Raw genomic sequence first — 24109 nt, 5'->3', positions numbered from 1 at the left:
ATGCAGTGATTCTGAGAGGGAACTAGCCTGGGAACCAGATATATCTGCGAGCTAATGTTATACTTGCTCTAGCATATGCCCCTGGCCCCCCTCCCATTCAGACAGATTTCCAGCACACCTGGCTCGGGTCTGGCCAATCACAACCGTTTATCTGATATGCTTTAATATGGTTTACAGTATAGTCTAAAGGGGAGCGCCCCGTTGGAGCGCCGTTGAGGCATTTTCATGAACAACCAAGATGGCTGCCACTGATGTGTCACACGTTTTTTTATTCTAAATTGTTGTAGGTCTATTCAATTGCGTCCAGAGGCATTTTAAAGGGGCCCCCATTGATATCGCCCATTGGAAATCGAAAATGGACTTAGAGGTTCCAGACTTACATTCCAGCATTTGCGAATTAGTCTTGGGATGTCAGGCCAAGACATAACCTCTGAGTTGTCATATGGAAGTTAAGCAAATATTTGATGCTTATTGGATACTTGCAGACATATTAAACCTCCTATTAACCTCCTATTATCTCCTATTAAACCCCATTGTAATTACTGAAGCAATGTCTCTGTGTGACGTATTAGCATCTACAGTAGTCACGTTTATCCATGGCAAAGTCAAATACTAGACAAAACTGTATGGAGCTGAGGTGCAATGAAGGCCTACATCGCTAAAAGTAGTATCTTAAAAATGTCAAAGTGTTTCAGGCCGTAGCTTATCTTTATCTTGGAAAACAGCTTTAAACTAAATCTTAGAAAACTTATTGAATTTTGTCTTGAAAAATGGATTCAAACTTGAATTTGGCAAACCGAAGTCAAAAAAGGTCAAGAGTATTGAAGATGCAATAACCTTCCCACGAAGAAGCTTATTCATGAATATGACTGTGCTTCACATTAAATCACAGGCGTTCAAGATTCAACAATTCAGTCAATGAGGCTAGCCTGTAGCAATACGCCGTCACTCTCTTTCAAACACTCCCAACACAATGACACATACTCAGTGCTAAATGACAATATGTCGTTTATTTTCTATATTTTTAAAGGTTTATTATTTACAAACAAACAAAATAAAAACAAAAAAATCAAAAGTTTTTGACAAACACCGTTTGTCTGCATATTGTTTGTAAGAAAGTTTACATTTACCTTTCTTCTCGTCCGTGTCAAGTAACCAACCGATCGTTTGTTTTTGTCGCTAAGCATTGGAGAACATGAATAAGCACAATGACTGTTAGTGGGCGGGGCTGAGGCTGGGGAGGCGGGGTAAAAAGGTAGCTCGTTACAGCTTCCGTCTCTCTCTTCACTGGGCATGTCATCCATAAACACGAAAAAAAACGCAACTGCTGCAATGGAAAAGACCAAAATACACATTTTGGTTCTCCTTCCTCTGGCATTATTCTCAGTTCTTTTTGCATCTCTTTTTTTTTCTTTTCGATCAACAAAACACCAAAAAAACAAAAGAAATGTACAAATATATGTGCTGGTTGGTTGAGAGTCCATATACTGCAAATGTGTTTCTTATTAGTCTGTTTTTCGGTGCGCGTTTGTTCGTCATCGTAATGCCCGTTCCAGGATGCTAGTTTGTTGTTTGCGTTTATGAAAAAAAAGCACGTATTTGGGAAGCTCTCCCTTCGAAGGCAAATATCAAAACACAGCACAAACCAACAGTGCTGATATCCATCTCTATGGTGCACTAGTTCCTATACACTATGGCATATTAAGGATTAAGCGCTCTGTTTTAAATAAAACCTCCTCCACACGTTGTGAACCTTATATAGTATCAAGGCAGCACAATTCAAAGGGGATGCCTCTCTCTCTTTCTCTCTGTCTGTCTCTTTCTCTCTCTTTTCATGACTTGCCTACTTATACCAACACCCAAGCTTAAGTTTGAAATAATCGTCATCTTTTGAGTTCATTAGAAAGTGCAATTCAAAATAAAAAATAAAAAATAAAATAAAAGTACTTAGAATGTTTTGCTTTGGCCAGTTTTATCCCACTCAAGCGTTAAAATACACAAGCCAATCATCCGTTGGCTTGTTAAATACACCAGCCAATCATCAGTGACGAACTAGAAAGAAAGGTGCTCCAGAGTCCTAGAATGTCTCAATCGGCGTGATATAACCGCAGAACTAGAAAGATTTCACCTTTTTTTTTCTTTTCTTTTTTAACTGTACATAACCTCATTGAGTATAATATAGAGCCTAGATGAGAATGATAAGAGGGAGAAAACGAATTAAAGGAAAGAAATAACCTAACAAACAAGCTGTAGGCCTACCTAGAAATTCACATTGTAATTCAAGATTCCAATTGGACGAACTGAGACATTTGGCCATTCTCTCCTCGCTAATGCCTTCTTCGCTAAACATGTGAAGACGCACACACAGAACACAAAGAGTATACCAGCAGGGGCGTGTTTGTCTTGCACCTGGCTCACACACACTCACGGATGGAAAAAAAGAAAAAGAGGATTGAACATGGCTATAGTTTAGGCACAAATACTTAAGAATGTCCGTGTGATAGTTTCTGATGTTTCTGCTTGCACACGAATAACGGACGAACAGTGAACAAAACATAATCTCACAATACATTTAACGTCAACATCTTTTTGAAATAGTATCTTTTTTTTGTAGGTATTTCTGAATGTGCATGCTTTCATGACATTGGTGAGCTGACTGTTCGTTGGTATAATATTGACACAAATTTTGCCGAGCCTAACCTGTAGTCTTTTAAAAACAGTTTCTCAGGGCTTAGTCACTTTAAACTGATTGGATGGTTGGGTATTTGCACTCATTTATGGCTCTAAATATAAATTGTTAAATGAAAACAGTCATAAAACCTAGTTTAAGATACTCATGACAAAGAGTTGAGCAGACATTCTATATATATATATATATATATATATATATATATATATATATATATATATATATATAGATAAAGTTATAGATAAAGATGTAATTAGTCATGATGAAGTTATTTAAAAAATGGCAGTCACAGATTCATACTGTAAATATCTTACCTCTCATTATGTTAAAAACTTGGAACAAATCTACCACTATTTCTGCCCAAGCTTGATATAGCAGTGAAACTGATTCATCCGACTATAAATACGCTATGCTTCTCTGTCTTACAGAATCTCAGGTTTCTTCATGAGTTGATTCACATCAGTTTAAAGTATCTAAGCCCGCACTTTGGAGAGTTACATGAGACATAAACCTTAATGCAAAACAGCATTGTCTTGTTTTTTTTCCAGTTTGCTTCGACAATCACATTGTGAAAAATCACATTTTTAAAAAAAATGTGTGCCCTGCACGCCTTGCGAAAACGTAGACAGTAACCTGACTTCTTCAAAAACGTAAAAGGAGAGGGTGAAAATCGCTAGCGTGTGGAAAACTTGAGGCGCTGTGACAGGTCACAATACAGGGAATACTCAAGAGACATTGGGGTACTGAATCACAAATAAGTAGGAATAAAGTTCCTTGCCTCTGCCACTCCCTTTCGCGTAATATTCTTAAATAAAAAAATATAGAATGCAATTTTTTTTTTTTAAATGGCTCTGAGAAAAGAAGCATCTGAAAATAAAAATACCTTTTCTTTGAAAAGATTAACTCATCAAATGATATTTTAACAATGGCCGTCTAATTGATTTTACTGCACCAGGACATTCATCATGTATTCCGTAAAGAAAGATTGAAATGTCCCCTCCCCCAGCAGGCATCAGTGTTGTATTGCTAGCTATTGCATTAAGGTTTGTCCATCTCAAATGAAACGTGTACGCTGTCCATTCACCCTCTGTCTCCCTCCGAAAGATAATGTCCAGTTTCCTGATAGTAGTAAGACATTGTTATGATTGAGAATGCACCACACAGTATCTGTAAATACTAGACCTACAAAATTATTTACAACACACATATAGGTTTTTTTTTGTTTGTTATATCACAGTCTATTGCATAATGGTAATAATCTTTAGTTTATAAATATTATAAATGTACACAGAGAGATTTTAAGCAACATTACATAACCTATATCTCAGCCGTCTGAAATTAGGAATACAAAAAATAGCATCCATCCATATCCTTCTCTTTCTCCCTCATCATCATCATCATCATCATCATCTACGAGAAACGAATAAAGCAGCATTTCTATTATTCTATGACCTTTGGACCCATAACACTGTCATGGTCTGTATTTCACTTAATGTGACAATTTAGTAGCTTGGTAGGCTGTATTTCTGCTGCCGGAATGCAACATAAAACTCAGCTACTGTATCTTGAATTATTTCTGAAAAATTATGTTATTCTTTTCAGAAACGTGAAGAGATAAAACTGTAATGTGTGCTTTTGACAGTATTTTCCCCCACCCAAAGTATTTTTGACTTATTATCCACAGTGGTGCCAAAGCTGCTCATTTTCACCGATATCTTCAGTACAAAAGGAAACTGAAATCATACAGATTGCATCAGAAACTACAATGCATTCAGTTAGAAAAAAGTTAACTTAAAAATAAGGGAAACAAACAGCGAAACAAAACAAAAATCAATAACATTTCATGTTTCTTTATAATTCTCGGAAAGGAAGACTCATGTTTATACTAGAGCTTTTAAATAGCCATTGCCAAATATTCTAGTTGGATTTACACACACACATTTATGTTATCATAGCAGATATCTTTATATCTATCTACATTTAGTCATATAGATAGATATATCGATAAATATAGATATATCTATACATATATAGATAGATAAATAGATAAATATAGATATATCTATATATTTATATATATATATTTGTGTAATATACATTCTTATGTTTAGGGAGACAGTGTGTCTAAACTATAATACAAGGGCTGTCTGTACAGGGTGTCTATGAGGTTATCTTTTCAAGGGGAAAGTGGGAAAACCGAAAATACTGAAAGTCTCTCATGTACATCTTCTTTTGCGTATTTCCGTGTTTTAAAAAAAAGAAGAGTGAATTGCGACACAGGTTCGAGAAGAAGAAGAAGGAAAAAAGGACCCCAGAAAAAAACCCTCAAAAGCGAATCATAAATTGGATGAAAAACGCATTTTGTCCTGCTCGGTCTCTGCACTGCTCAGGACAGAATCCCTCCTCGACCCCGGCGACTCCCTGTGCTGCACGCCGCCGGCCGCCCCCGGGACCCCCAGCCCCGCGCCCACCGACGCCGCCCCCACCGCGGAGCGCACGGGCGGCAGCGCCCCCGACGACATCTGGCGGAACAAGTTGACCCGCTGGGGTACCGTGGTGCGCAGACCCCCCTGCAGAGCCATCCCCTGGATCCCCTGGATCCCCTGGATCGCCTGGATCGCCTGGATCCCCTGGATCCCTGATCCCGCCGCCGCCGCCACCGCCGCCGCCGCCGGGGGCGCTATGGACGCCAGGGAGTCCCCGGGCGGGGCGTGGCCCCTGGGGCTCGGGGTGGCGTCGTGGGGCAGGGAGGGCTGGGAGGCCGACAGGTGGCGCACGTCTCGACTCAGGCTGACCGACTGCAGCGCCGGCGAGCCCTTGAGGACGTGCTCCCCCCTCTGGGGAGAGGAGAGGAGCTGCTGCTGCCCGGGGGACTGCTGCGTGGAGGAGGCGGCGGAGGCAGGGCTCGACAGCGCTGGTGGCTGGGCCATCTGCTGCTGCTGTGGGGGGGGAAGGGGCTGCTGCTGCTGCTGCTGCTGGGCCGGGGGCAGGCTCTGCTGGATGAGGGACAGCTGGGAGGCGGTGGGCGAGCGGTACTGGAAGCTCCGGCCAGCCAGAGGGGTCTGCACGGGTGGGCTGCACATGGCAGCGGTGAAGGAGCACGGCGACATGATGGCGCCCTGCTGCTGCTGCAGGGAGGGGAGGTTGACCACGACCGGGGAGATGGAGGTGGAGGAGCCGGCTGCGCTCATGTTGCCGAAGGAGACCCCGGGGGCCATGAAGACCCCCTGGGCGGCGGCGGCCGGCAGGATGCGTGCGGCGGAGGCGTTGGCGATAGCGGAGGCGCTGTAGGTCAGGGGGAAGGCGGACTGCTGGAGCTGATTGGTGCCTATGGAGGTGGAGTAGGGCGGCTGCGCGGGGGAGTTAATGATGGAGTTTCCAGACATTGGGGTGGAGTTCATCCCGCTGACCGAGTGCTTGCGGTCCACCATCATCACCATCTCCCTGTCCTGCCGGATTATCTGCTTCAATATCTCGTTCTCCTGCGTGTTGAACACGCCGGCGTTCAGGTCCTTCTGGAACTTCTGCAGCAGCAGTGAGTTCTTCTTCCCTGTTTGGGGGGGGGAGGAGGGGGGAGGGGGGGGGGGGGGGGGAGAGGGGTTTAGCCTTGTGGGGGATACCGCGCTACAGAATACACTGCAGGACGCAACACACTCGAACGATGCAGTTTGTATTTATTTTTGCAAACGACGATGGTGATCGGTGCCATAGCTATATGACCTTCGAGGACCTATGTGACCTTCGAGGACCTGTGTGACCTTTGAGGACCTATGTGACCTTTGAGGACCTTCGCCTTAACACACCACCACCAGACTAGACTAGACTGTGCTGTGCTGTACGTGGGGTGCATCCTCTGAGTTTATACGTTCATACAAACTGCATGTTTCTCTCCAGTTAACGGTGATCAGTGGGGATGAGTGGGGGGACATTGAGTGACAGTGAGGGTGACAGGAGAGAGGAGGTGAGGAGTGAGGAGGTGAGGGGTGGAGGTGAAGGAGACACAGGAAGACACAGATTACTGCCGGTGGAACATGGAGTAGCTGATAGGCTGTCATAAGGTAATGACATACAGATAAGAAAGGAAAATGTCATTAACTACCTGCCAAAAGGACAAATACAACTCTACGGCTCTGTCTAGACCAAAGGGACATGTTCTATATCAAAATGATCAAATTCAAAGTCACAAACTATTGACTACGCAATGACACTGACTTGTCCTTAATCAAAACCCAAGGATAGCTAGGGTGACCACTTTTCATTAGACACTGCCAAGCAACAACAACACTACGACAAATTGATAGTATGCTACTAGGTAGGGTGTAATGGTGTGTATTGCAATAAAAATATATACTTACTAATTGATGAAGCGTTTGTAAAATAATAATGTTCCCCAAACTCGAAATAATACATTGTATTTTGCAGGCATTCAGCGATATTTAGAATTATTATTGTATGATTTCTGGATTTATTATTACCTCTTTTCTAATGATCTATCAACCAAATTTTACAAATAACTTTAGTCAAGGCCGTAATCCTAAAAATATAATCAATAATTGATCTGCCTGAAGATGACTGCCCTACACATTGAAACATACACAGAACTACAAATCGGTCGGCTGTCGGTGAGTTGACTGCTGACTATTACAACGAGCTTGGACTGGACCGCACTTCTTGTCTAGTAGTTAGATCAATATTTAAGTCCTCCATCAATTATTTACAAGATTGAAGGAAACATATTTGGATGTCAAATTCTCTCAAATTCAAAAAAAAAGTTGCTGCTTTCTCGAGTGCCAAAGCAAACAGACTTATTTGCTAAGTTTGCTTTTACAAAGTCAGTTTTAATTTCTTCGGGTAATTATTGTGAGAGATTCTGAGAGAAGTGATTAATGCGGCTGTTTCAGTGTGACTGTTCAGCTAGGTTATTTTAGCATAGATAAATGCATGTCTGCTCTCCTAACCCTCACACACATGATACATAAAGACAACTGATCACACCTGCCAATGTTTGGTAAGGTGGGCTTAAATGTAAAAAAATGATCAATATTAGTTTGTATGGGCAAACATTCTCTCTAATTCTCATTATGGCTTTGTATCTTTTGACGCAATGTAGTAAAATTATATATATCATGATTATTATTATTTGTATTGTTATTAGGAGGATTTTGAAATAAGTGTACTTGCATTTGATTTTAATAAAGATTTTAGTGCCATTTTGGCCTCAATATATAATATTAATGCTAACATAAACAAGACTTATAGTGATAATCTCTAACATAATCATGTGATAATCTCTAACATAATATAAATTCCTGAAATATGATTATTCCTGTAATTATGCATGTATTGTAGGACAGACTATAGGTAGGGAGGAATGCTAAGCTATGCCTAGCACTAGACACCCTGCTGTGAAACTAATGATCACTTACAAGGCCGAAGTCATGGCATTTTTAAATTTTAGAGGGTTAATCACTGTAGAAGGGAAAAACAATGAAGGTATACATTATTTTTCCAAATCCAAACTTAAGGGGTTAAAGCCTTCGTCTTAGAAACACAGGCCTTTCTGTTTTTCACCAAATGCAAATAAATTCGGAACATAACAGTTATAGTACACTATTCAATGTATGTAAACACAGATGAGTTGAGTTAGGTATACTTAAATGCATGAATATCTGTGAATGTCTATGAACAGGTTAATATAAAAATTTGAATAGCAAGTAGAATATAAATCTGGTGGAAGTAAGGACAGAATTCGGCAAACAATCACGAGTAAAATTAGCTTTTGGTTACATGATTTTTTCAAATAAGGCTTAAACTGTAAATAATAATTCACAAACAAATTCATCACCAAAAAGATGTTGCTCACAATCCAATTGAACATCAATTATAATGTTTGAATGCATATTCATATTCAAATGCCTATGCAAATGACTAGTGCAGAAGTTTTTTAGTTTTTTTAGGGACCATTGACCCATCAACATTTGAACAAATACAACAAATACAATGACACCAAAGAACAAGAAAAGAAAGTACAAAAAACTGTAACGGACAACATATAAATAACAACATGTAAATAATGATGACTATGTCAGGTACAAATATGAACAAAAATAAATCTTCACTTCAACCCCGATAAAGATAAGAATGCATTTCTGGTATTTGATCAATCAACTCTTTTCTATTTCTACCAAGTGTACCTCTAAGATGATGACTGTTAGCGCAAATAAATATGTGAAATTAGTAGAACAGAATTGTGACCCGCTGTGTGTGTGTGTTTGTGTATGTGAGAGACGGAGCGAGAGAGAGAGAGAGAGAGAGAGAGAGAGAGAGAGAGAGAGAGAGAGAGAGAGAGAGAGAGAGAGAGAGAGCTAGCGAGCAAGAGAGAGAGAGAGAGCTAGCGAGCAAGAGAGAGTGAGAGAGCTAGCGAGCAAGAGAGTGAGAGTGAGAGTGAGAGAGAGTGTGTGTGTGTGTGTCTGTGTGTGCGTCGGAAGGAAGTTGTGAGGACATTTACGCCAAAGAGAATTTGTCAGTGATTTTTGACTCTACAGGGAAAGACATGTCTTCCCAATTTCACCAGCACCAGGTGGTTATTCTGACGTCAGTGTCTAAAAATAGGCCAAAAATAAAGCTGCTTAAAGTTATTACTCTAGGAATTATCAATCATGGTCCAAATCTTTTTTTGGGCAAATTAAAGGAAGGAAACACATATAATATATATCCTCATATGACAACTACTACAACTAAAATATCTGTTTGTGAAAACATGATAAAGAAAATAAGAAAAAATGTAATGAGATCACTGCAATGTAACAGAAACCAAAACATGTATGGCCTTGCATTAGTAGAGTTCCTGGTAATTCACTAATCAAAGGTCAGAATTTTTTATTGTGGAATACAGTTCAAATATAACAAATATAACCAAAAATGTGTCATACTCATATTATATTTATAACAAATAAAAATTTACCAGATATCTATGTGTTCTCTCATTATACTATGCTATTTCAAATTTCTAAATGTATCAAAATAAATGGTGTGCAGTACTACAGTAGACGATAACTTCCATCCTTAAGTTAACACAAGAGGCACGACATGGTCTTGTGAAATAAATGGAGAGGACCCATTTCTGCGATTCTGCCGCTCATAAATTTCCCTTTTTCGTATATATTTGGAATTGGAATAAAATGTTTACCTGATGCCTATTGGTCGGCCAGGACACTCTTGAAAACGAGATGTGCTCGTCTCAAGACGGACTCCTGGTCAAATAATTTTTAGATAGAAGATCACGTCAAATGTGCAACAAGTTATTGGTTTCAATGCATGGTTACTGTCTGTTGCCTTAGTTCGACAGTCAAACAAGCACTTAACCAAATGCAGTTCATTTATATGTATAAACGACACATCCAGCACAGATCATGACATCATGTGTGTGTTTCCCCCCCACCCCTTTGTATGAGACAAAACCCCCCGTTTAATGATCAGTTCGAATGAATGGATTGAAGCAATAACACTTCTGTAAGGAGAAGTGTTACGCAATAGTAGGCGGCTGCCATTTTGAAGGAATGTGAGACACCGCTAGCTAACCAAACCGAGCACTAAGGTCAAAAGGGCAAATGTAGTTTTTCATTTGACAAAGGGCATAGGGCATAGCAGTCAAAATAACTACTTTTTTCTTTCTTTCTGGAAAGCAGTATTCTTCTCAACAACAAGGGGACAGACTAGAGCGCTTGATGGATTCTTGCTCACTTTAGAGCCTGCGGCCAACAATCGCGAATGGTTTATTGATTGATCGCTGACTTGCTTGTCACAATAGTATTTCAATGTTGAGTCAATAATCGGTTTGCGGGGCATTTGCAATATCGACATGCCTCAGAAAAGGCGAAAACAACAGACAAAAACAAAGCCATGTCAGGGAACGAAACACCAACATTTACTAGAAAAATACAGACTCTTTGACGCAGCTTGTTAAACGCTTTGAGACAACATTGGCACACTATCGTTATGGATAGCACTTTTAAATATTGTAAGAAACTGTGCAGAAGATGTGCAAGCATAGTTTCATTCGTCCCAAAAGTTTAAACATATAAATATATCAAATAGTTGCGTACTGTATGATGGGATGATTGCTATAAATATCATGATCATATCATAATATCATGGTTGCTTTGTCTTTTGGACAAAGAACATTTAATTGGCATTTGCCTCTTTAAAGTTGAGAAGAATTTCTTGTGCTTTGTGAAGCAAAAGTGCATCCCACATATTTAGAAAAACATTGATTAGTTAGATGCTATCAAAACAAAGCAACACTAAAAAGGTTAAGTGTTGATTTCTGTGATTATGGGGGCGTTAGTGCCCCATACTACCGTTATTGACATAATATAGTCTAGTTACTGAAACTTTATTAAAAATCTAATATAACTGATAATCCTGATCACTATAGGAAACTAAGACAATAACAACAACGGTTAAATCTGTTTATGCATGTAAGTATGTATGTATACAGGTATATGTATCATGTATGTATGTATGTATGTATGTATGTATGTATGTATGTATGTATGTATGTATGTATGTATGTATGTATGTATGTATGTATGTATGTTTGTATGTATGCATGTATGTATTCATGTATTTATGTATATGTATGTATGTATTTGTATTAAATCAAAGTTGAAATAAATTGGTTACATAAAGTTTTTCATGTAACAAATTCCTGCTAAGTCACTTTCTACGATTGAATGAGGTTACACAATGGTGATTGAGCTTAAGGCCCACTGATGAAGGTCCTTGCATTATGAATGTAACGACCTAGGTGTCGACACGGTTTGTACCTCGAGGAAAACCGACCGCTTATAACCAAAGTTGTTGCCAAAGACAACAACTTGGAGAAAGATAACACTTTAATTCTAACAGGATTGACTTTACGAGTTTCACGAAAAAGCTGTTTAAACGTGATTTGTTTAAAAGACTGCGAGTAATCCTAAAAAGAAAACTGAATAGGCAATATCTTACATAGCTTGGTACCCAAACAATAACTGCCCTGGTTGACTTCAATACATGTGCCCCTTTTTCAACTGGCAACTGTGTTTGTGTAGAAAAACAACATAATTTTCCTTCAGTGTCCGCCTTTTCTCAATAACTCTCTCTTGATCAGAGAAACATTGAAGCGGAGTTCAATGGGGAAGTTTACCAAAGAGTGACTGAGCACGGGGGAGACTGTCAGTCTTTAATGGATCTGGACCTCTCTAGGGGGTCTCTGGTGCCCCCGGCCGGCCCCAGCTCAGTGCCTGCCCACTGGGCCGCCCTCGGGTCGCCGTGTGGAGCAGGGTGGTGGTGGTCTGACTGGTTGGTTTGGGAGCTGCTCATACCCAGGTGTGCGGATGAGTGGAAGGAGAGGCGGAGGCGCATGCACGTGAGGTTAGCTTCCGTCCGCCCCGCGGGGCTCCAGTGTTTAGGGGGGAGAGGGGAGGGGGTCCACAGGGAGGGGAGGGGGTGGGGGGACGGTGGTGGCGAACTGACTCCCTCCTGGGCCAGCGACATGCACTGCCTTCCGGGGTTCAAACTAACCCCATCCACAGAATGCTTTATCATTGGATCGGTCTTTACACAGGACCGGATACTTTGTTACATAATACACACTTGTTTTATAAACGGATTATATACTCAAGACAAAAAGAAAGAAGAGATAGGGAGAAACAAAACCAAAGAGGTTAGACCATAGAGAAGGAGCAAACATGTCATGCAGCACAAGATGGCGGACACAATGCCGTAATGGAGTCATACAGACAGACAGACAGACGGACAGACAGACGGTCACGGAATGGGGACGAGACGACAAGGCATGACAGGCAACGCGTCCGACCAGAAGGACGGGGACCACGGGATGTGAGGGAGGCGGGGTTTTGGGGGGGTTTGGGGGGTTTGTGGGGGGGGACTGGGGGGCTGGGGGAAAGGAGGGGGGTCCCTTACCAATGCGGTCCAGTCGGTCAATGGCGACCGTCTCGAAGGCGCGGCGCATCATGGGGTACTCCTCCAGCACCTCGTTGAAGTGGTCCACGGACAGAGAGAAGAGGCGGCAGTAGGTGTCGGCACGGACACTCGCCGTCCGCCGGCCCTTAGTCAGCAGGCAGATCTCTGGGAGAGAGACATAGGGGGAGAGAGAGAGAGAGAGAGAGAGAGAGAGAGAGAGAGAGAGAGAGAGAGAGAGAGAGAGAGAGAGAGAGAGAGAGGGGGAGGGAGAGAGAGAGAGAGACAGGTAGAAACAGTTAGAGAGAGAGAGAGAGAGAGAGAGAGAGAGAGAGAGAGAGAGAGAGAGAGAGAGAGAGAGAGAGAGAGAGAGAGAGAGGGGGGGAGGGAGGGAGAGAGAGAGAGACAGGTAGAAACAGTTAGAGAGAGAGAGAGAGAGAGAGAGAGAGAGAGAGAGAGAGAGAGAGAGAGAGAGAGAGAGAGAGAGAGAGAGAGAGAGAGAGAGAGAGAGAGAGAGAGAGAGAGAGAGACAGAGACAGAGACAGAGACAGAGACAGAGACAGAGACAGAGACAGGCAGAGAGAGAGAGAGAGAGAGAGAGAGAGAGAGAGAGAGAGAGAGAGAGAGAGAGAGAGAGAGAGAGAGAGAGAGAGAGAGAGAGAGAGAGAGAGAGAGAGAGATGGATGGATGGAAGTATGGATGGATAAGGAAAAATACAATATAATTAAGACATTGCAATTTACATTTATAAAGCTATAGGATAGCAAAATATCATTTGAATAAATACATAGATATATATTAAAACAACAACACTGCAGTCAGATAGAGAAAGATAATTACAGTTGTAAAGACAAGAACACACAGGCTTCAACATGAATAATTAGATTCCTTAGAACAACATATTGAACTTGCCCCCTTATCCCATGCCCCTTAACACTGCAGAACATTACCATATAGACAAACCCTCAGTGCTTGGCTAGGGAAGGAAAAGCTAATGGGAAAGTAAATAAAAAAGCGCCAAACCATTAGCGGTCCTGTCGTAGCCAGTCAGCTAGCTTGATTCATCATGCTTCTGTGTAATAAGTAAGTAAATCTACACAAGAGTCCTTCGCAAGCAATCAGTTTCATAATAATGATCGCCTAATGAGTGAAATCACTGGTTTTCCTACTTTCTGAGGAGCTTCTTAACGACGACTTTTGAACACCATCGTGTATAACAATGAAACCACTTTGGTGAGGGGACCTGATTGCATCCCCCATTATATTGTAAACTACGCAGGGCAGGATAGTCTAGTCATCGAGTTGCCGGCCCAAAGGTTCTGGGTACGATGCCAATGTCAGCAGTCTACCTGAGTCTTTTTGACAAACCCCTAGCAGCTTGTTGATGAGGGGTATCTCAATAAATACATTTATACTGTCTCCCTCGATGAAAGGGTTAGGGTTATCAAACATAGATAATATCCATACCATACATAACAATACACAACAGTTCTACCCAGATATGTCAATACCATCCAGACATGTGTATTGTGACCAGAAATGCAAATTTTTTGCACATGGATCTCCTAAGGTTCCTGTCCTACTCTCTGACCTGTGCGTTGATCCACAGGGGAACCTTTTGGTTACGTTCATCAGTGATTGTAAAGCTGGATTCAATGCCAAATATCTTCCATTCATTCATGTTCCAAGGGTTGCTGTCCTGACTCCGATGGGATCCTCCAGATGTGTTTCAGACAAGAGGGAATATTCATTCACACGTAAACAAAATAAAAGAAGCTGAATTTTTTTTTTTTTTACCACTCATGGCCGCATACTGAGCATGTCTGCAGGCATGCAAGATATGGTTGTCGGGTTACATATATATATATATATATATATATATATATGTGCAAAATGTTTGTCTATCTATACATATGTCGACTACCAGAACCATATCAAGACTTAATAGACATTGAATGAAACACAACAACAAGAAATAAAAATATGAACCTTAAAGCCAAACAACCCTGATAAAAACACCGTTTACCACAACCTAATGTTCACATCATAGTATTCTGAGTAAGCATTAATCTAGATTAATTCATTCATCCATCCGATGTTGACAGCCTACGAATGAAGAGCAAAATGAGACGTGTTGTACGGCTTATTTCTGATATTCACAGGGTGTGTTCTCCTCTGCAAAATGGCGCGGTGCCTGTCTGTCAGATGTGTGAACAACACCTTTGCGCCGAGGGTGTGAATAAGGTGTGAGTGCGGTTTGGAGGAGAAGTGAAATATTCTGCTTGACGTGGATATAAAAAGACGTCTCCGACTGAGGCCCACACGAGAGCCAGACAGACACACGGGAGGGCGGGGAACGTCAACACGCGGGCTGGGATTAGAGTCAACGGCGGCTACGTGTGTACATTCATCACCGGGGTTTAAAGATCACCAGCCAGACAGGTAGTCATACATACAGACACACAGACTCTCTCTGACAGTCAGACAGACAGACTGACATACTGAGAGAGAGAGATACTTAGACAGACAGACAGACAGACAGACAGACAGACAGACAGACAGACAGACAGACAGAGGGACAGACAGACAGTCAAACAGTCAAACGGAGGGACAGACAGACAGACAGACAGACAGACAGACAGACAGACAGACAGGCAGGCAGGCAGGCAGGCAGGCAGGCAGACAGACAGACAGACAGACAGACAGATAGGCCGACAGACAGGCTGGGGGACTGACAAGACCCCATCAGGGCTGGAACGTGATGTGACTTGACGCGTGGTTTCCATCACCTTGTCACAGAGCATCACAGTGGGACCCCCGGGGCATCGTGGGTAATTTGCTGTCAATACATGTATCATGCAATCCCATGGTAACCAGCCGTTTGTCGTCAGCACTCCATGGCTATGGCTATGGCGGATTGGAAATCCCGCATGAATAACAAATACAAGGCCGGCAGGGGATGCTTCTTATCGGCCGTCTGTAATTGTCCCAGCGTTGGGCATACATGCTCATTGCCCCTAGGGATGTCTACATTTGGTGGAGCTAAACTGCAAAAAAACAGGCTCCCGATTCGTACCTGTTTAGCATGCAGGGCTGGATAGGACCGGGTCTCCGAGGTAAATGTTGGATTAGTGTCCTCACAGAGCCGCCGCTCATTAGCATGCTAATGCCGTCTTTCGCCTGAGAGCACTTTTTTTAAGTATCCATACTTTTCAATCTCTCTCGCTGATTCAAAAGCCACTCGGTCCCTCCATCTCTCTATCTGAGTCTCTGTCCCTGATTTGCACAACCCCTGTCATTAACCCTCATCTCTCTCTCTCTTTCTCTCTCTCTACCTCCCTATCCCACTCTTTCTCTCTGTAGCTCTCTCTCTCTCTCTCTCTCTCTCTCTCTCTCTCTCTCTCTCTCTCTCTCTCTCTCTCTCTCTCTCTCTCTCTCTCTCTCTCTCTCTCTCTCTCTCTCTCTCTCTCTCTCTCTCTCTCTCTCTCTCTGTGTAGCTCTCTCTCTCTCTCTCTGTATCTCTCTCCCTCTCTCTGTATCTCTCTCTCTAATCATATTCCTTTCTCTTGCTTTTTTCCTCTTTTTCTCTCACTCTCTCCCCCTTATTCAACATCACTCTCTCTCCATGCCTCACCCCCCCCCCCCCCCCCCCCCCCCCCCCCCCCCGCTCCTCCTCTCTCTCTCTCTCTCTCTCTCTCTCCCCCTCTCTCTCTCTCTCTCTCTCACTCCCCCCCGCCACCCTCTCTGTTCCCCTCTCTCCCCTGTCAGACCCCACCCTGTCCTCCTACCCTGGATTAATCCCGGGTTCTGGGCCGTGCGTGAGTTATAGGTGGGAGGTAGATGGGTGACACTGGCCAGCTGCTTCCAACTCAGGCTTTTTTACTTTGCTTTACTCAGGCAAAGGGAGTGAATAAAAAAATGAACCTGAAAAACAAAATTGCCAGTTGCGCAGAAGGCAAGAACAGGTGGCGGCACACCGGCGGAGACATGGAGGAACGATGCGCTTTTATGTCTTGGGATGTGCGTCACTGCTGTGGCCGCTTTGTAGTGCTAAAGCCACAGTTGAAACACAAATCCATTTTCTTATCTCTACGTCCTCCGGGCGTACATCAGGTGTTTCATGTGTTCATTAATGGATGTGATAGCGATGGATTCATCGATGCAATCGGGTATCCTGTATAAGAGTTTCAGGAAACCAAGCTAATTTAGGTTAGCTGAACAGAATTTTGTCACTTGAGTGTTTGCTAACAAAATCCATTCTCTTCCTCCTTTGTCTTACATCATGTTCTCTACAGGAATACCATCATGCTACATAACATGCAACATTTTCTAGCCCACCACACGCGGGTGTGGGAAAGAAAGTGTTTGCTAACAAAAAACATTCTCTGGGCTCTTCGTCCTCAGTCTTGTTATCCACAGCAACGTGATCATGGTACAGGAACAAGCTCACTTTTCAGTGTGGGAGTATAGAGGCTAGGGGGCTGTAGACAGTACACTGCGTCGGAGAGGTTTGATCACCATTTTTCGTTTGCCTGTGGGCATCCAAGATGCTAATCCCTACCTACTCCTTGATGACATAAGCACAGAACGCTTCTTTGGGTGAGAGCGTCTGATAAATTACTATATATAAGCAGTAGTAATCGTTGTCAGAGCAAACGGTTCCCCCTCCCAAGGAATATGACGTTTATTCCCATACATTATACAGTGTGGTCTAGACTGGTAGTTGGTGTGGTAGGTACGACCCACAGGAAGAAGAATCACAAATTACAAAGGAGCAGTTGGTTGTACCGTCTCGTAGATTTGTATTGGTTTGAGGGCTAAAAGCTGATTGTATTCTATCAGAGCGAGACTTATACTCAATGTGCTCACCATGTTTCATTAGTGATCCTTCAGAAAAAAATCTATTGCTTAAGCGCTTTTGTAAATCGAACTGAACGGGAACGGAGTAGAGCTCTTGAAACACAGCACTTGGAATACCTTAAGATAAATGACCGTCACATTGAACCGGCAAGGCCTGGAAGTTTAAGTTTAAGTCCCGAGTCAAGCGAGGGGGGAATAGCTGTAGCATGTCCGCCTCTATTGCCAGCCCTGACAGGCTAGTTAATCGCTATGGGCCCAGCGACGTTCAGTCTGCCTTGGCTTGCCATGATGAATTTGGTATTGTTGGAAGGAAACAGTGAGTTTAGCTGTCCTTAGGGGGCTGCAATTCCCATTGTCGGAAAGAATATGATAAATACACTCAAGTTGGCTGCCATTACACTCTGTTTGCAAAAGCCTTTCGGCCAATGTTTTTAAAATGGTTTCTGCCATTTCACGAGGATCTATTGGCTGTCAGCCATAATGACCCTCCCCCTGTCTCCCACAGGCTAGCGTCAGCATTCTCCAAGTGAATTATGTGTTCCAATGCACACGTTAAGCCACATATGGGACACATTCTTATTTGTGATTTCAATTTAAACCGGCTCTATGTTGTTGTTTTTCTCCAGCGTTTGACTCCACTAAAAGATCTGAACTACACCGTTTCTTGACAATAAAAAGCACCCATTCACGAGTCACTTAAACCATTTCACACTTTTTAAATATTTGTTTACAGCAATTAGTAGAACGATGAATGTGAATTTGAACGATGTAAATGAATATAAAATGATTGCGTCACTCTTGATTTGCTGAATTGCTCTGAGTGATGACTGTATGTGGCAAACGCAGCGATCAAATAGCCCGCTGTAGATATTCTGAGAAGCCTCGCATCTATTTTCACAGTAGAGTCGAAGCCATGGAATGAAATATACCAGCGCATCTAAAACAGGATGTAGACATCCAACAGACATGCACACACGTCCCTATGGAGACCATTATAGTGTCGGAGTAAACAGTGAGTCCGCATTGACCTTTCATCTATGACGTGTTCGATGGTTTGCCTGGGGAGCACGCAGACACTTAAAGAGAGATGAACACTGAATGCTAAGGACTAATAATAGCAATGATATAAGGCCGGAAAATTTTGCTTATCATGTCAAATATGATTGCATGTGGGTTTATAGTCCAGACCGGTTCAATCCCAGTAATCAGACAGGAAGAGAGAGAGAGAGAGAGAGAGGGAGAGGGAGAGGGAGAGGGAGAGGGAGAGGGAGAGCGAGAGCAAGAGCGAGAGAGAGAGAGGAATGAAAACAGATAGATGGGGGTTACAACCCCTTCAGCCTAAGGGATGCCTGATCCACTCCTTGGCCAGCTTCACCGGCCAGATGAGGGGTTACATAACTACACACACACCCAAACACACACACACACACACACACACACACACACACACACGCACACACACACACACACACACACTACCATCCAAACCCCACCTAATGAGACTCCTCAACATGGAAAATAACCCAACTTCAAACAGAACATCCAATCTGTGACCCCCAGGCTCCAACAACTTAATTACGTTTCAAGGCATGCTTGATAGAACCTGTGGGTGTGTGTGTGTGTGTGTGTGTGTGTGTGTGTGTGTGTGTGTGTGTGTGTGTGTGTGTGTGTGTGTGTGTGTGTGTGTGTGTGTGTGTGTGTGTGTGTGTGGGACTGCATGTGCAACTACTGTAAGTAAAGTGGACTTAACTAAGTGGTGCATAAACAGGAATACGTAAGTCATGTATTTGCAAGTTCAAGTGACATCATGTTTTTAAAAGTAGGTTAAACCCGAACATGAACCATGAATGCATTATCCCTAGAATGTTTTCCTAGAACACTTTCAGCCAACGCTACATAAATTGAATTTTGTCTGCGTCATTAATGAGCAGCTAGGAGTCAGGGGCATCCGGCTCATTGCGGACAACGGGGTTTCAGCTTGGAGGCAAACACCCCTAAACCACTAAGGTGGACCATTCTGTGCCTTTATAAATACATAGATCTGATTGTTGCTAAGGCTATAAGGAAAATGCATCTCAAAATGCATCATCATGTCATAAAGACGCTCTGATAAATAGGACTGAGGGTCGTTGTATCTCAAACGCAAAACAAATCCAAATCCCTTGGGAGGGGGGGGGGGGGGGGGGGGGGTCGGGGGGGCTTCTCACCCCCGAAGTAGGAGCCGTCTGTAAGCTTCATCTCCTTGTTGAACTTGGTGATGACGCTGGCCACGCCGTGCTGGATGAAGTACATCTTCTTGCCCACCGTGCCCTCCCGGATGATGTAGTCGTTGGGCTGGAAGACCTCAAACTTCAGCTTGCTCAGCATGCCCGTCACGAAGTTGGGGTCGGCGTTGGCGAACAGAGGCATGGTGGCCACCAGCTTACGGCAGTTGAAGTTGACGATTTCCTGAATAGAAAAAGGAAAGGGAAATGTTGAAGGAAAAGTAGACGGAGACAAACATCGCCTGGAATTCAAAAAGGTCATCAGTTACATGTTCGTGACACGCAATCACCAGCGGCCGGCCCCCTGCCTTCTCCCAAGGTAATCTCTATCGGCTCCCTCCCCGCGAGGTCGTTAGTGAATTGGACGCATACGGCTCCAGCCATTCCCTTAATACCCCCCAAGTCTAATGCACTTCCATTTACTCCTGAGGAGAAACTTCCTGGCACGCTCTTCTGCGGCTGATGAGCTTGCCCTGGGGCGTCAGCCATCTTCCCTGCTCCCCTCCTCTTCCTCCTCCTCCTCCTCTTCTTCCTCCCCCTCCTCGTCCCTGTCCCTCAGACACTCAGACACACACATCGGCAGATTAGGAGCTGGTTTTCTCTTTACACAAACACACACACACAGACACACGCTGTGCACACTGAAAGACAGACACGTACACACACACAGACACACACGCACATGCACTGAAACACATACACACACAAACACATACACACACAGACGACACTGACACACAGACTCAAACTCATATACACATACACAGACCCGTACACAATTCCCACACAAACCCAAACATACACAGACACACACACTCAAAGACAAACAGGCATACACACTCACATGCACAGACACACAGAGCTCTGTCTGTTGCTGTGCAGACGGCAAGAGGAGAGGCACTTGCAATCACTGGGTATTGTGAAGGATGACTCTCGTCCAATGACAAGGGGACACCAGCAAGGCGCTAGCCAATCTGTGGAAGGGTTGTTGGCTGAATGGACGCCCTGGCCTGAGACGCTGGTATTAGTCAACGCCAATGCCGTGTCAGCCCGGTCACGCACAAGCAGCAACATTCATTATACGGCATGAACGCTTTCCCCGAGTGCCGTCAGAAGTGGGGGAGAACTCTTGGGAGCAAGACACACATAGTGGCAAATTTGTGTTGCATAGAGCACCCCATTACAAGTTATGATGCATCACTACTGGAGAAACACTCTGATCATGGGCAGCCATAATCAGAGTTAAACAGCGTCTGAGGGACTCTTGGGGGGGCTGAGGAGGCATGCTCCCTCCCTAATGTGGTCACCCGGAAGATTGGGAACCATTGGGTTGGTTTTAGCCTGAAAAGTTTCCTTGTGATGTAATGAGTTTCATGAGTTTAGACGGTGAGTCTGCTCCGTGATCCCATGCTGTGATCTCGTCTGCGAACAAGCTATTCTTATGTTCTTTATAGTCCTCCTTATAGTCCTCCACACTTCCGTTCCAAAGAAAATGTGGTTTCTTTCTCAGGAAATTAGCATAGTGGAGGTGGAGGAGTACTGGAGCCCAGCAGTACATTGCATGTCTATTCGTGCCAACATGCTAGCCCGCGAATCAAAGTCACACTTTTGTATTTTACGTAACCCTTTAACCCAGATATTTTCTTTTTCTTGCAGTTCTAACATTAATGCATGCATCATTGCAGTCATGATTCTCACAGCTTTAGAAGGTTAAACCCTAAGGTTAATTAAATAGCCTTTGGCTCCAAACATACATGATGTTTAATGTCTTGCCTGTCACACGTAACTTGTGAATCATCATCTATAATGCATCCTACATGAAGGGCTGAAAACTTTCTGTATCTCTTGATAATCTCTCATTCACCACAGCGCAGTCAAGGAATAAGCTGCTTATTTGACAAACACAGACAGTGGTTTACTACCTGATCTTCCATATGTAGAAATCTGAGAAATAATAGCTTTGTTGAAGCCCATGCATGATGCCTCTGTTGTTGCCTGTCTGGCCCTGGCAGGATGACGGGGCAGTGGCAGTAACTGCCACCATCATGGCTGAAGTAAAGCATGTTGAGAGCTTATGGCGGATAAGAAAACATCTACGTCAGGTCGCGTGCGTTTGATGTTTCCCCCAAAAAAATAAACCACCCTGATCTTCTCAGAGGAAATGGATTCATGTGTAAAAAGGATAAGCTGTTTTTTTGTGTGTGTTTGTGTGTGTGTATACTTTACGGTATTGTTCCAAAAATAAATATGGAGCAGACGTTCAAAGGTATTCAACCTGTGATGTCCCACATTGTGATATATATCACAGGGAATGCATCAACAATACAGAAATATACCGGCGTACATTGTGCTTGAGCAGCGGGAGGCTAAATAAGAAAATAAAACTTCCATTATGCTTTCAGTTTTGTGGGTACCATATTGTTCATAAGATGAATCCTAAACCCTCAAAAAGGAATTGGGACCTTGAACGTCAACATTAGTTTGCGTATTCCAGCAAATGGATCAACAAATACCAAAATAGAGCATCAATCCTGTATAAGTACACGTAAAGTACAAAGAAGAAAGCAAACATACAGGAATAGATTTTCATGCGTTTAACCTCACCTCTTTGAGCGGGTCATTGAGTTCACTGAGGATGTTGTCCTCGTCGAAGATCTTGCCCTGGTACCGATGCTCGTAGTAGTCGTGGATCTTCTGGCGCATGTCCGCAGGAAGCTTGTGGAAGGACATGTACTGCTCCACTTGTTTGTACTGCCGAGAGTGGAGAGGAAGCATGGTGAGCGACACCAAATCGAGAAAACTAAAGACAAAAAATAGATCTAATGGGAATCAGGCATGCAAACAAAAAAAGGTTCTGAGTTCAAAGCCCAATCTCTCCAGTCTACCTGTAGAAATTTATAACAACATTTATTAAAAAATATAACCCCCTAAATCAGGGAGACACACCTTGAATAAACGCGTCTGCTGAATGCCTAAACACGAAACACGTTCGTCCCCTCCTTAAGTATATGGCTGTGTCTCTGTGAGACACACTGTGGGCTCACATTGAGTCAGAAGTGGAGCCCGTCCGGGACTGTGCACGCCAAGGTGTGCACGTGAAAGGTGTGCACGAGAGGGTGTGTGCACGAGGGAGGGCTGGGAGAGGCGTGCATGCGGGAGAGGCAGGTGGTGGGGGAGAGAACGGGAGGGAACAGGAAGTACAGGCCTTGGGGCGATGTCAAACCAAGGTAGCTGCTCCGATTAGCTGAAACCGTGCAGCGGGCGCAACCGAGCCGGGATCTAACAAGGCGGAGAGGCCAGCGCTGAGCGTGCTCACCGAGTACAGCTGTTTAGGCGTTATATAACCCACGCTGCGTCCGGCAGGTAGGTAACGGCGTTGTCGTCTGCGGTGCAGGTTAGTCGCGGTTAAAACCGGGTTTGGATGACATGTGTGCAACCATAGATGCTGTTTGATGGACGCTTTTATCCGAGGCATTTTAGGATACGGTGTGCGGTGTGTGGATTGTTAGCACGTGTCTGTGCACATAACCGATTTGTTCATCCTTGGATGGATAGGATAGTGAGTCTTTTCTCCAATGTGGGTGAATTCTAACATGGTATGCAGCTCGCACCAAGGGTCATAGTGATATCACCTATCCCACGCCTCACCGTGACCTCACAATGTCACACGCAAAGGGAGTAGTGCTACCAAATATGGATTTCTGTCAAATAATCTGTAAAATATTTTATAGGTGCATGAAAATAAGAAGAAAACAGCACACTGTGAAAATGCTGAACATACATTCTGCTAGGATGGTTTTCCTTAACGTTAATGTCCTGTGTCGGCCATAATAAAAGCATTAGCTTACATAACGAGCACAGGGTGTTCCTATGTAATGTAATAAGATATAATGCGCTGACAGCGACTGTTGGTATTCAGCAGTATCCCCTTCCAGAGTTACCCAGCAGCCACCTGGGCACAGAGGGTGCCAGCAGATTACGCAGGAAGCCTTCCCCCGAACCCCACCTCTCTTTCGATAGGTCGACCACTCTCTTCCTTTGTTTCCCTATGAAAGCACTCTGACGATGCTTTGAGATGAAACACCTTGAACAAGGCAGTTCTGAAAGCTGCCATCGGATTGCAACGACACAAACGAAGAGCCCCTTGGTGAAAATCGGATTCTCTCTTGATAACTAATTGCGTTGTTTCTTTTATAATTTTCCTCCGTCGAATCTCAGTACACCTCCACCTTATCTCATCGACTCCCCCCTTTCTCCTTCTTTCTCCCCCATTGTTTGCGGCATAGGCCTTCCCCCACCCATTGGGTAAAGATTACCTGTCTCGGATCTCTCC

At 43.6% G+C, this 24109-nt stretch overlaps 1 protein-coding gene across 1 annotated transcript in view; it reads right to left on the bottom strand.

Moving 5' to 3' along the window:
- Positions 1-991: 991 nt before the first annotated feature.
- The window catches only part of hcn1 (hyperpolarization activated cyclic nucleotide-gated potassium channel 1), a 70792-nt gene continuing 47674 nt past the window's right edge, over positions 992-24109 (bottom strand). The window contains exons 5-8 of the mRNA XM_030342287.1: positions 22381-22527; positions 19720-19960; positions 12656-12820; positions 992-6239 (exon numbers count right to left, since the gene is read on the bottom strand). Of these exons, the coding sequence (XP_030198147.1) occupies positions 5026-6239; positions 12656-12820; positions 19720-19960; positions 22381-22527 (1767 nt within the window). The 3' untranslated portion in view covers positions 992-5025. The remainder of the gene's footprint in view (positions 6240-12655; positions 12821-19719; positions 19961-22380; positions 22528-24109) is intronic.

This window comes from Gadus morhua, chromosome 19, assembly GCF_902167405.1.
Source record: "Gadus morhua chromosome 19, gadMor3.0, whole genome shotgun sequence".
In the NCBI taxonomy this organism is placed as follows: Eukaryota; Metazoa; Chordata; class Actinopteri; order Gadiformes; family Gadidae; genus Gadus; species Gadus morhua.
The sequence above is the reverse complement of the archived record's forward strand: the minus strand, read 5'-3'. Positions and strand labels throughout refer to the sequence as shown.